Below are 15,615 nucleotides of genomic sequence, written 5' to 3'. Positions count from 1 at the left end.
ATCTAAATGTGTGTTTCTAATAATAACTGTTAAACTGCCGTTGGGAGTGATTTTTATATATAAAAATGGCACCTGATATTCTCACTTTAAACCTGAATATCTCTGGATCCATAGCACCTAGAAACAAAATTCAAGATTGATTTAAAAGAAGATATTCTCCTCTTTCAGGGGGCCCTGGGCAATTGCCACCTTTGCCTACCCATAGCGCCGGCCCTGCTGGGAAGAAGACCTGTGATCATGTCTTGAAAGGCCAGAGCACTCTATTGGTCTCACTCAGAGCGTTTTCTGCAATGTGTAAGATATTTGTAGTGATATGCAGCAATCAGATCAGCTCAGTACCATGTACAGTCTCCCCTGTTTTCAAATTTTCCCTCCTGCTTCAAAAGAACAAGAGCAGGTTGTTCGTCGCTCCCTAGTGACATGACATTAACAAATGATCTTCAAAGGGAACCTGTCATCAGGGATATCATTTTCACTTAAGACAGGTTACAGAAGCCCATTACAGGTGGATAGCAAATATACCTTTCTGCTTTCTCTAAGCATTTGATTACAACATAATTGTATGTTATAATTTACCTTGCACCCTGACAGAATCCCCTGTGTAGTGGTTGTGCTTTGGTTTGGATGCATTTCAAAAAGCTGTACAGGAGCATAAAGGTGGGGGCCAAGAGATGAGCAGTCTGCAGCAGATAAGTCACATGTTGTTTTTTGAAATGCATCTTAACCAAAACCCAACCCCTAGGACTACACAAAGGATTCTGTCAGGGTGCAAGGTAAGTTATAACACAAAATTATAATGTAATGCAAGTGCTTAGAGAAAGCAGAAAGGCATACTTGCACTGCAGCTGTAATGGGCTTTTGCAACCTTTCTTTAGGGAAAATAAGGTCCCTGGTGACAGGTTCCATTTAACATGTAAAATTAATCTGTGTTGTGTGTCTTGCACAGATGATGCTTCCTCTAGTGACCAAAAGTGGTATATACAAAATAAATGATAATATCATGTGTATATATTTCCTAAAATGGGTCAAAAAAATTAAAAAGGTATATAATTTGAGGAATTAAAAATAAATTAAACTTTTCACGCTATTTGCTGAATAATATTTTCTTTGTTTTTATTTTCAAGTAATTTTTTGTTTTGAAGTAGAAAAGAGCCGCTCTGAAATACCAATGAAATCACAACCACCAAAACCAAATAAGGGTGAAAATGTTACACTGCTATTCGAATATGGCGATACGATCAACATGGTAAACTGGTACAGAGGAAGAGAAAGAATTATCTCAAAGAATATTCTGTCATATAACCCTTCTGATCCTAGCAGTGTGACCATTGGAAAGATGCATAATGGTAGAATACAAGTAACAGCTAATGGATCCCTTGAGATTTCAAATGTGACTGCTTCAGACAGTGGAAACTACACTCTAGTAATTTCAAGTCCAAATACGTTTGATTCTGGTACATATGAACTGACTGTAAATTGTAAGTAGCACATTCAGAAAATTGTGTTTTCATGTCAGCAGTTGTGTTTAAGCTATACAATATACCTTATTCTATTGTTTAATTTTGTTTTTGTTTTTTTAAAGCAACACTCCTGTCAAAGCCAATGCATTGCATAATGCAGAGCCTGAAGGAAGGAGCATGACACCAGGTTCTAGCAAGGTTCTAGGAATACAATGAAAATTAGTCCTGCTCCTCCCTTTAGGCCCTGCACCTATAATCTTTTATTGTCTTGGGTTGTAGCTAGGGGTTCAGCATCGGGGGGCAAGCCAACCCAAGTGGTCCCCCAACCCGAGTGTATCAGTATTCCACTATACAGTGACCATATAGTGGTAGATAAATACTCTTTATTAATAATCACAGAACATAACGTAGTGACCTACAGGACCTCTTTACTCCGGACTTTGCATCTTGGATTTGTTAAAGAGAACCTGGCAGGACACTAAACCACCCACAGGTCCTTATGGGGGTTTATACTGAGATAGATGTGAGTTTGATGAGGCACATAGGACTCACATCTGGAGATCTTGATACCTCCTCTCTCAATGAAGCTGGATCACTCCGCCTTCATGGTGCACGCTGTGTACCTACAGTGCTTGTGCAGTGAAGCCGGGGTATACTTCTCTGGAAGAGCTGAGAGCCCTTGACTGAGGTAATGTGGTCTCGAACAGTAATCATACAGGGATGATGTCCCGAATCCACCTGACTGGTTCACAATAAGATATATTTAATGAAATCCATGTTACAGTTCAATCCATGATGACAGATGTGAAAGGAAAATCTTCAATTTAAATCCACCAACCTGCCTTTATCATTACTAGTACTGAACTCTACCCATATATGAAGGATAGGGGTAGTAGTACTAATCTGTGCCCATATATACAGCACAGGAGTAGTAAAACTGTGCTGTGTCCATATATACAGCATAGGAGTGGTAGTATTGGGGTCCATATATGGGTCAATAAATACGGACTAGGAATAGTAATACTTATCTGTGCCCATATATACATATTAGGAGAGGTAGCACTGTGTTGTGCCCATATATACAGGATAGGAGTAATATTATTCTGCTGTTCCTGCATATATACAGGATAGGAGTACTAATAGTACTGACCTGTGCCGATATATATAGGATATGGGTGGTAGTAATGTTCTGGACCCATATATACAGGATAAGAGTAGTAGTGCTGTGTTGTGCCCATATACAGTATACAGGATTGGAGTAATAATTTTCTGCTCTGCCTGCATATACAGGATAGGAGTAGTAGTAGTACTGAGCTGTGCCAATATATATACGGGAGAGCAGTAGTAGTACCGAGCTGTGCCCATATATATATATAGGATAGTGGTGGTGGTAAGGTTCTATGCCCATATATACAGGATAGGAGTAGTAGTACTGTGTTGTGTCCATACGTACAGGATAGGAGTAGTGAGTGCAGTAGTGTGCCCATGTGTATACAAAATAGGAGTAGTAGTACTATTCTCTGTCCATACATACAGGAACGGAGTAGTAGTATCTCATATAGGTTCATATATACAGGATGGTAGTACCAGTTATGTGCCCATAAATATACATGGTAGGAGTAGGAGCTATGGAGATGGTGTGAAGGGGGGAAATAATTGTAATTGCTGGCAGTACTCTAGCAATTGCAATTATTTCAGAGCTTCTATGCCACTTTTCTGGCATAGAAGCCCTGATAAATGCCTTCCTATGATCCTGATGTGATTTGAAAGCCTAGATTTTCATCAGGGGCGTAACTACAGTGGTAGCAGCCATTGGGCCACATTTACTTACCCAGTCCAGTCGCGAACCCGCGAGGGAATGCTAAATAAGGTTTTTAATTTCCCTTGTTTATAAGACGGTTTTAAAAAGGGTCAGCAAAGTACAAAAATCTGCTCTTTTGATGCAAATCAGTAGGCATTTTATTTTCTCCAAAACTGTCAATTTTGTCACAACGTCAATAATAAATTGATCCCACTGTCTGTCTCTACTTAAAGGAAATTAAGCAGTTAAAAGAACAAAAAACCTAGAATCTGATTTCTTGATACCGGCGCTGTCCGTCACTGGACACGCTGGATTTATAGAGAAAAGAAAGTTATAATTAGCAGCATGGAGCGCGGGGACAAGTTGTCCGGTTCTCCGGACTGCTAATTATGGGAGAGGGAGGTGACGTTATGCAGGAGGTGTGCAGGGATGTCCTACAGAGCAGATTTTATAGCCCTCTGAAGTGGGGACGAATCACATTAACAATTTAAAATACAAAAGGACATGTACAGAAAATGATTTCAAAAAGTATTTTATTTCATTTCAGCTCATGTGACTGTGGCTCCACCACATCTGAAACCCACAGATGGTCAAGCAAAAGGTAAAGAAAATAATACTCAGATATTACGTCACAACTTATGTTTGCAATGTGTTCAATCAAAGATTAGTGATGTAATACGTACAGGAGGCTGAATATGAAGTAATTCTGACTTTGAGTGCAGTTACAATCCACTTTTAAAAGGGTTGTCCAGTGGTTCGAAAACATGGCTGCTTTTCAAAACACTTCATCTGACCATGGGTAATATGTGAGGCGCCAGGGGGTGTGGCCGAAAGAAAACCCGACGGATTTGGAAACACAGCTGCATTTAAAAAAAAAAGTGTTGCGAAACTTGCACTTACCTTCACTAGATATAGGCCAGTGAACTTGAGTGCATTTCGGCGGACTTCAGCGCAGCAGCGCCACCTGGTGGACGTCGGAGGAACTACCTTAGTGAATCCCGGACCCAAATCCACCGCAGAGAACGCGCAGCTGGATCGCGAATGGACCGGGTAAGTAAATCTGCCCCTATGTTTTGACCATATCTGTAATGCTGGAAGATCCATCAAGCCGCTGTTGGGCAGGAAATGTGTACAACTTTCAGACCTTGACAATATTCAGACCAGCAATGGCAGACATGCCTATGTTTAGTGAGGAAATAACAAATAATTTTACATCATTGTTCGCATTTTTTTACAGTGTTTCCTAGTAATTTACTAAGGGCCCGATTCACGTTTTCCCGACGTGTTACCCGAATATTTCCGATTTGCGCCGATTTCCCCTGAATTGCCCCGGGATTTTGGCACACGCGATCGGATTGTGGCGCATCGGCGCTGCCATGCACGCGATGGAAATCGGGGGGCATGGGCGAACAAAAACCCGACGGATTCGGAAAAACCACTGCATTTTTTGAAAAAAAGTGTCGCGAAACTTGCACTTACCTTCACTAGGTATAGGCCGGTGAACTTGAGTGCATTTCGGCGGACTTTAGCGCAGCAGCGCCACCTGGTGGATGTCGGAGGAACTACCTTAGTGAATCCTGGCCGGACCCGAAGCAGAGAACGCGCCGCTGGATCGCGAATGGACCGGATAAGTAAATCTGCACCATTGTGTCCATCTGCTTTCAATTTATTGTCACGGAACCACTGATGTAAATGATTAGTGAGAATCAGTAAAAAGTAATCCATTTTGTGATTTTCTCTGCATGGTCTGATGCAGAAAGTTGCAGATATGAATATGCCCATTCAACTAAGGGTGCATTTTTGGTGCATTTTTAACCCTTACAGGACTCAGCCCTTTCGATTTTGCATTTGTTTTTTAACTCCCCTCATTCCAAAAGTGATACATTTTTTATTTTTATGTTTACAGAGATGTGTAAGGACTTGTTATCTGAGGGACAAAGTGTACTTTTTAGTGGTGCCATTTAATATTCCAAGCAATGTACTGGAAAGCTGGAAAGAAATTCTAAGTGCTGTGAAATTTAGAAAAATAACACATTTGCTGTGTTTACTTTTGGGCTCTTTTTTACGGCTTTAATTTTGCACTCCAAAGGTACTTTGTCTTTATTCTTTGGATTGATACGATCACAAGGATAATACATTTATATAGGTTTTTATAAAGTTTTGGTAGATTAAAAAAAACTAATTAAATATTTTGTACACAAAAAATATTTGGCATTTAGCCAAATTCAGAGGCCAATAACTTTATCACACTTTGGTGTACAGACCTAATCATGCAAGTTATCATTTTTTACGGTATGTGCAGGTGTTTAAATTTATATCAATTTGGGACATGTTAACCCCTTCCCTTTGCTCATGCCAGATATTCGGCAGAGTTATTCCAAGACAGCCAAAAGTTATCAGTGGAGTTGTTTTTTATTTTTTTTAAATTTAAATAATCATGGATGGAAAATGCCGAAAAAGTGGCGATTCAGACATTTGGGCACTATTTTACTTTATGGTGTTCATGGCTGGGAATAATCTTTTTATACTTTAATAGGATGGGCATTTTGGGATGGGGTGATACCTAGCATGTTTATGATTTTTACTGTTTATTTTTCAAAATGTTCTAGGAAGGTTATTTAACTTTTACTTAAAAAAAACTGTTATTTAAAAAACATTTTTTAAATATTTTTTCAGACTCTCTTGAACACTGCAGGGTTTGTTTGCTCATAGTATATACTGTAATACTGCTGCAATTTCACCGCCATTCGGGCACTGTTAAAGTTCATTAGGCAAGCCTATGAGACTCTATGACACTGTAGGCGGCAATGGCAACTGATCACCACCCTGCGATGATGTCACAGGGGGACTGTGATCAGCCATCCAAGATGGCAGCTCCCATTGGCACCAATGTTAGGTGCCGAGGTCAGGTTGGCGCTCCCTGCACTGCCCCGACAGAGTGCACCACTTTCTTTTTTTGGTGCACCTTTAACATAGGGTGTGCCACACACTTCTGTCAGACTTTGCATGATAAATGTGGCACAAGGTCCGACTGAGCATTAGAACGCCCATTTCAGTGCAGAAATTTGTGTCGCATGAAGAATTATGCAGCCATGCCACAAAACGGCTGCATGTGACACAAATGTGGCTTCTTAAACACCTGAAAAGAACGTGCAAAGTCTGCCAGAAAACTGGCGCAAGCAAATGTGCCCCAGAGGCCCACATTTATCAAAAACAGTGTAAACTGAAGTTCTATGCAGTTCTGCTGTGTAGTGGGCAAGGTGCGTTAAACATTGTTTGGAATTAATAATGTTTGATATTGATTATTTTGAATGTTAAAAGGCTTTGTCTAATTTATAAGATTTTTTTATATTTTCAGTTTTTGGTCTGTATGTTATTATAAGAAAAAATAAAATATTTAAAATTTTAAAAAAACAACTCCACTGATAACTATTGGCAGTCTTGGAATAACTCGAAGCCGAATATCTGGCAGGAGCAAAGGGAATTAACATCAAGTTCTGTCGCACAATGCACCTCTATGCCTTTAAATAATAAAAAAAAAAACTCAGATATTACTGAATTTCAGTTCTAACTAAAAGGTGTATTCCATCTGACCAGGGCCAGATTAAGGGTCCCAGTGGTATGGAGCACCTCATTTAGGATGGGGCCCCCCAGCTCGTTAGCCAATGCGGGGCCCCCTCCCATAACAATATATGTAAAAAGATATAACATAGTTACACAGTTCCAAGGCTCTAGAGATATTAGAAACAATGGTATCTTTAGTTTTAGATAAATTCCTACTTACTAAACCATTTCCAATTTTGGTCCATGACAAACTAAAAAATACTCCCGCCATATTATTACTGAATAATGATACCACAATACTGTTACCAAATAAAAGTACCATAAGACCAAAGTTCCAAACAATAGCGCTACTATTTGCAAAGGATACCTCGAAACTGACCCACAGGATTACCACAACGTGACCGGTATTACCAATAATTTACCAACTATAAACTCCATTTACTGATAATCTTTACCGCTATATTGTTATAATACAAACACCACCGAGCAAAGTGCAATATCACTAATGACACCTCTGTACAGGGCCCAAATAATAACATTACATCCTGATTATCACCACTACATAATGACTGGATAATACTGCAATACTACATAATAACCTACACACGCAGACCAGTATCTACCAGCATATAGTGACCATATAGTAGTAGTATCCCTCACACCACAACTGACCACACTGCACCCCCACATATATCATATATAACCCTCACACCACAACTGACCACACTGTGCTCCCACATATATCATATATACCGCTCACACCACAACTGACCACACTGCACCCCCACATATATCATATATAACCCTCACACCACAACTGACCACACTGTGCTCCCACATATATCATATATACCCCTCACACCACAACTGACCACACTGCGCCCCCACATATATCATATATAACCCTCACACCACAACTGACCACACTGTGCCCCCACATATATCATATATACCCCTCACACCTCAACTGATCACACTGTAACCCCCACATATATCATATATACCCCTCACACCACAACTGACCACACTGTACCCCCACATATATCATATATACCCCTCACACCACAACTGACCATATCGTGCCCCCACATATATCATATATACCCCTCACACCACAACTGACCACACTGTGCCCCCACATATATCATATATACCCCTCACACTACAACTGACCACACTGTGCCCCCACATATATCATATATATACTCCTCACATCACAACTGACCACACTTTAGCCCACATATATCATATATACCCCTCACACCACAACTGACCACACTGTGCCCCCACATATATCATATATACCCCTCACACCACAACTGACCACACTGTACCACCACATATATCATATATACCCCTCACACCACAACTGGCCACACTGTACCCCCACATATATCATATATACCCCTCACACCACAACAGACCACACTGTACCACCACATATATCATATATACCCCTCACACCACAACTGGCCACACTGTACCCCCACATATATCATATATACCCCTCACACCACAACTGTCCACACTGTGCCCCACATATATCATATATACCCCTCACACCACAACTGACCACACTGTGCCCCCACATATATCATATATATACTCCTCACATCACAACTGACCACACTTTAGCCCACATATATCATATATACCCCTCACACCACAACTGACCACACTGTGCCCCCACATATATCATATATACCCCTCACACCACAACTGACCACACTGTGCCTCCACATATATCATATATACCCCTCACACCACAACTGACCACACTGTACCCCCACATATATCATATATACCCCTCACACCACAACTGTCCACACTGTGCTCCCACATATATCATATATACCCCTCACACCACAACTGACCACACTGTGCCCCCACATATAACATATATACCCCTCACACCACAACTGACCACACTGTGCCTCCACATATATCATATATACCCCTCACACCACAACTGACCACACTGTGCCCCCACATATATCATATATACCCCTCACACCACAACTGACCACAATGTGCCCCCACATTTATCCTATATTCCCCTAACACCACACCTGACCACACTGTGCCCCCACATATATCATATATACCCCTCACACCACAACTGACCCCATTGTGCCCCACATATATCATATATACCCCTCACGCCACAACTGACCACACTGTGCCCCCACATATATCATATATACCGCTCACACCACAACTGACCCCATTGTGCCCCACATATATCATATATACCCCTCACACCACAACTGACCACACTGTACCCCCACATATATCATATATACCCCTCACACCACAACTGACCACACTGTACCCCCACATATATCATATATACCGCTCACACCACAACTGACCACACTGCACCCCCACATATATCATATATAACCCTCACACCACAACTGACCACACTGTGCTCCCACATATATCATATATACCCCTCACACCACAACTGACCACACTGCGCCCCCACATATATCATATATAACCCTCACACCACAACTGACCACACTGTGCCCCCACATATATCATATATACCCCTCACACCTCAACTGATCACACTGTAACCCCCACATATATCATATATACCCCTCACACCACAACTGACCACACTGTACCCCCACATATATCATATATACCCCTCACACCACAACTGACCATATCGTGCCCCCACATATATCATATATACCACTCACACCACAACTGACCACACTGTGCCCCCACATATATCATATATACCCCTCACACTACAACTGACCACACTGTGCCCCCACATATATCATATATATACTCCTCACATCACAACTGACCACACTTTAGCCCACATATATCATATATACCCCTCACACCACAACTGACCACACTGTGCCCCCACATATATCATATATACCCCTCACACCACAACTGACCACACTGTACCACCACATATATCATATATACCCCTCACACCACAACTGGCCACACTGTACCCCCACATATATCATATATACCCCTCACACCACAACTGACCACACTGTACCACCACATATATCATATATACCCCTCACACCACAACTGGCCACACTGTACCCCCACATATATCATATATACCCCTCACACCACAACTGTCCACACTGTGCCCCACATATATCATATATACCCCTCACACCACAACTGACCACACTGTGCCCCCACATATATCATATATATACTCCTCACATCACAACTGACCACACTTTAGCCCACATATATCATATATACCCCTCACACCACAACTGACCACACTGTGCCCCCACATATATCATATATACCCCTCACACCACAACTGACCACACTGTGCCTCCACATATATCATATATACCCCTCACACCACAACTGACCACACTGTACCCCCACATATATCATATATACCCCTCACACCACAACTGTCCACACTGTGCTCCCACATATATCATATATACCCCTCACACCACAACTGACCACACTGTGCCCCCACATATAACATATATACCCCTCACACCACAACTGACCACACTGTGCCTCCACATATATCATATATACCCCTCACACCACAACTGACCACACTGTGCCCCCACATATATCATATATACCCCTCACACCACAACTGACCACAATGTGCCCCCACATTTATCCTATATTCCCCTAACACCACACCTGACCACACTGTGCCCCCACATATATCATATATACCCCTCACACCACAACTGACCCCATTGTGCCCCACATATATCATATATACCCCTCACGCCACAACTGACCACACTGTGCCCCCACATATATCATATATACCGCTCACACCACAACTGACCCCATTGTGCCCCACATATATCATATATACCCCTCACACCACAACTGACCACACTGTACCCCCACATATATCATATATACCCCTCACACCACAACTGACCACACTGTACCCCCACATATATCATATATACCCCTCACACCACAACTGTCCACACTGTGCTCCCACATATATCATATATACCCCTCACACCACAACTGACCACACTGTGCCCCCACATATATCATATATACCCCTCACACCACAACTGTCCACACTGTGCTCCACATATTTCATATATACCCCTCACACCACAACTGACCCCATTGTGCCCCACATATATCATATATACCCCTCACGCCACAACTGACCACACTGTGCCCCCACATATATCATATATACAGCTCACACCACAACTGACCCCATTGTGCCCCACATATATCATATATACCCCTCACACCACAACTGACCACACTGTACCCCCACATATATCATATATACCCCTCACACCACAACTGTCCACACTGTGCTCCCACATATATCATATATACCCCTCACACCACAACTGTCCACACTGTGCTCCACATATATCATATATACCCCTCACACCACAACTGTCCACACTGTGCTCCACATATATCATATATACCCCTCACACCACAACTGACCACACTGTACCCCCACATATATCATATATACCCCTCACACCACAACTGACCACACTGTGCCCCATATATCATATATACCCCTCACACCACAACTGTCCACACTGTGCTCCCACATATATCATATATACCCCTCACACCACAACTGTCCACACTGTGCTCCACGTATATCATATATACCACTCACACCACAACTGACCACACTGTACCCCCACATATCATATATACCCCTCACACCCACTCCAAAATATCCAATGTAAGGTGAAACAAGTAGTCTTCTTTATTCCATGTTTAAGCAAGAGTACAATAAAGTAGAGCGATGTTTTGGCTCTCAGGGAGCCTTTATCAAGCTTGATAAATAAGAAAACACTGAAAACCATAACAATAACTGATGACAATAACCCCACACCACAATGCTGGCTCACTATAGACACTAGGAATATAACAGGACATGTACAGTACAAGCTGAGAGATGTCTCACACTAGAAGGTTAGTCAGTTAATACATTACCGGCACTGCAGAAGTGGCATCTAGTACCTCACAGGTGACTTCTACTTCTTCTCCGTCAGGGCCAGAATCGACGTAACTTATGGCTGAAGAATCTTCCACCAGATGTCTTTTGCTCCTGGCAGCGCATACCCCACACTGTTCCCCTAAAAATACCACAGTTACTCACAGTATAATGTCACCTGGATAACAGAAATATGCCCCCCCCCCCAAATATACCCCACAATAAAACCTCTGTGTTCCCTGCATATATTACTATACTACAGACCCTGAGTAATACTGTACCCCTAATTTTATGTCACCCACCAGTTACACAATATATGGTTCCCCCATGACTTCATTTATATATTGCCCCCTTTAATGAAGTAATTTACCGATTTATGGCCCTTTCTAATATACTGGGGTGCCACTTGAATTTTAGAGACTGGACCTTCTAATTTAATTATTTAATATACTGCCCCCCCCTATTTAGTTATTTAATATACTGCCCCCTCACCCCACCCTGTGAACTATTTTACATACTGGGCCTCACCCCCAATAAATTTCATACACTGGCTTCCTCTAAACTATTTTATATTCTGCCCCCTCCATTAATTATGCAGTATACTGGGCCCCCAAATGAATTTTGTACACTTTACTCTTTGGTTCAGTAAGATCACAGGGAAACTACATTTATACAGGTTTTATTGAGTTTTAATACATCTTAAAAAATTAAAACCTCATCACGAGTATAAGCCAAGTTTTTCAGCACAAAAAATGTGCTAAAACCTCAAACTCAGCTTATACTCGAGTCAATAAAAAAAAAAAGACTTTCTTTTTTTGAGTGCTACAAGGGGCAGGAGCTGGCTATATTCGGGGGCAGGAGCTGGCTATATATACGGGGGCAGGAGCTGGCTATATTCGGGGGCAGGAGCTGGCTATATTCGGGGGCAGGAGCTGGCTATATATACGGTGGCAGGAGCTGGCTATATACGGGGGCAGGAGGAAGGAAATATACGGGGGCAGGAGGAAGGATATATACGGGGGCAGGAGGAAGGATATATACGGGGGCAGGAGCTGGCTATATTCGGGGGCAGGAGCTGGCTATATATACGGTGGCAGGAGCTGGCTATATATACGGGGGCAGGAGCTGGCTATATACGGGGGCAGGAGGAAGGAAATATACGGGGGCAGGAGGAAGGATATATACGGGGGCAGGAGGAAGGATATATACGGGGGCAGGAGCTGGCTATATACGGGGGCTGGAGGAAGTCTATATACGGGGGCAGGAGGAAGGCTATATACGGGGGCAAGAGCTGGCTATATACGGGGGCAGGAGGAAGGCTATATACGGGGCAGGAGGAAGGCTATATACGGGGGCAGGAGGAAGGCTATATACGGGGGCAGGAGGAAGGCTATATACGGGGGCAGGAAGAAGGCTATATAGGGGCAGGAGCTGGCTATATACAGGGGCAGGAGGAAGGCTATATAGGGGCAGGAGCTGGCTATATACGGGGGCAGGAGGAAGGCTATATAGGGGCAGGAGCTGGCTATATACGGGGCAGGAGCTGGCTATATACTGGGGCAGGAGGAAGGCTATATAGGGGCAGGAGCTGGCTATATACGGGGGCAGGAGGAAGGCTATATAGGGGCAGGAGCTGGCTATATACGGGGCAGGAGCTGGCTATATACTGGGGCAGGAGGAAGGCTTTATAGGGGCAGGAGCTGGCTATATAAGGGCAGGAGGAAGGCTAAACGGGGGAAGGATCTGGTTATATGTACAGGCAGGAGGAAGGCTATACAAGGGCAGGAGCTGGCTATATACGGAGGCAGGGGCAGGCTATATTGGGGGCAGGTGCTGGGTATATATGGGGGCTGGCTGGCTGTATACAGGTGCAGGAGGAAGGCTATATAAGGGCAGGATCTGGTTATATATACGGGGCAGGAGGAAGGCTATACAATGGCAGGAGCTGGCTATATACGGAGGCAGGGGCAGGCTATATCGGGGGCAGGTGCTGGGTATATATGGGGGCTGGCTGGCTGTATACGGGGCAGGAGGAAGGCTATACAATGGCAGGAGCTGGCTATATACGGAGGCAGGGGCAGGCTATATATCGGGGGCAGGTGCTGGGTATATATGGGGGCTGGCTGGCTGTATACGGGGCAGGAGGAAGGCTATATCAGGTTCAGTTGCTGGCTATATAAGGGTTGGCTTATACTTGAGTGTATAAGGTACTGAGATGTGTGCGGAGTCATGAGCTGACGTTTTCATTGCTACCATTTTGAGGGCTGTGCGACATTTTGATCAGTTTTTATTACATTTTTTATGTGATGTAAAATTGTGTAAAAGTTGCGTTTCGGATATTTGGGCGCTATTTTCAGTAATGTGGTTCAACACCAGCAATAACCGTTTTTTTATTTTGATAGATCAGATATTTTGAGATGCGCAATCCCTAATGTGTTTGTGATTTTTACTGTTTATTAAAGGGGTTGTCCGAGTTTAAAAAAAAAAGAACTATATGTGGCCGGGAGCGGGCTGACTAAAACAATAAAGCTGTACTTACCTTCCGGTGCCCTCCCGTATCCAGCGTTGCTGTTGCTCCGGTCCGGGCGCCATGTAAACAAACATGGCCGCCGGAGCAGCGCTGCATTCAGCTTCCGGCCGGCCGTGGCCGGGTACGCATATCCGTCCCTGTACACAGCATTGTGTATGGGGGCCGGAAGGTTGTCGGGTCCGGCCGGAAGCTGAATCCAGCGCTGCTATGGCGGCCATGTTTGTTTACATGGCGCCCGGACCGGAGCAACAGCAGCGCTGGATACCGGAGGGCACCGGAAGGTAAGCACAGCTTTATTGTTTTAGTCATCCCGCTCCCGGCCACATATAGTTTTTTTTGAAAACTCGGACAACCCCTTTAAATTTAATATCAGTTCTAGGGAAGGGGGGGATTTGTTTTTTATACTTTTTTTTTTTTTACTACTTTTTAGAGTACTTTAACCCTCGATGGTGTTATCATTCCTACCATATACTACAATACTACTGTATATGTATTGCAGTTTATGGCATTTTTATAAAGTATTCATTACAATGAGCCACTGGTACATTGTAACGAAACTGCAGATGCCATGCAGCCTTGGGTCTGATGAAGACCCAAGGCTATTATGGCAACCGATGATAGGAATAAAGATGGTGGCGCCGCACCTCTGTGCCATACATGTAAACCTCAGAGCGTGAGGGAGTTAATATTCTACCCCCCCCCCCACACACACAATTAACTATTTAATATGCTGCCCCTCCCAGAATTAACTACTTAATGCCCCCATAATAAACTATTTAATATGCCGCCCCCCATAATAAAAGATTTTTTATGCTGGCCCCCCCACAATTAATTATTTTATATGCTCCCCCCCCCCCCCCACAATTAACTATTTTATATACTGCCCCCCCACCATTAACTATTTAATATGCTGCCCCCCCCCACCATTAACTATTCAATATGCTGCCCCCCCACCATTAACTATTTAATATGCTGCCCCCCCCATAATAAACTATTTAATATGCTGCTGCCCCCCACACACACAATTAACTATTTAATGTGCTGCCCACGACAAATTAATTATTTTAGATATTTCTGCCCCCACCATCTTTTAATACTGTTTGATAAAAAAAAAACAAACATTTTACTCACCTCAGGTCCCGTGTCTTGCTTCTTCTTGCCGCGTCCGGGAAGGAAGGGGTGCGCGGCCGCGTGGTGACGTCATCACGCGGCCGCGCATCCCAGTTCATGGAGCGATGTGCGCCGGGGTTGTCTTCCGGCCACATCGCTCCAGTAATAGTGCTCG

General features: G+C 43.3%; 1 protein-coding gene across 1 annotated transcript in view; it reads left to right on the top strand.

Moving 5' to 3' along the window:
* Positions 1-15,615, top strand: part of LOC140103819 (uncharacterized) — a 40,959-nt gene that overhangs the window by 15,510 nt on the left and 9,834 nt on the right. Inside the window, exons 2-3 of the mRNA XM_072127104.1 lie at positions 1,125-1,478; positions 3,809-3,862. Of these exons, the coding sequence (XP_071983205.1) occupies positions 1,125-1,478; positions 3,809-3,862 (408 nt within the window). The remainder of the gene's footprint in view (positions 1-1,124; positions 1,479-3,808; positions 3,863-15,615) is intronic.

This window comes from Engystomops pustulosus, chromosome 1 (assembly GCF_040894005.1).
Source record: "Engystomops pustulosus chromosome 1, aEngPut4.maternal, whole genome shotgun sequence".
Classification (NCBI taxonomy): domain Eukaryota; kingdom Metazoa; phylum Chordata; class Amphibia; order Anura; family Leptodactylidae; genus Engystomops; species Engystomops pustulosus.
The sequence above is the reverse complement of the archived record's forward strand: the minus strand, read 5'-3'. Positions and strand labels throughout refer to the sequence as shown.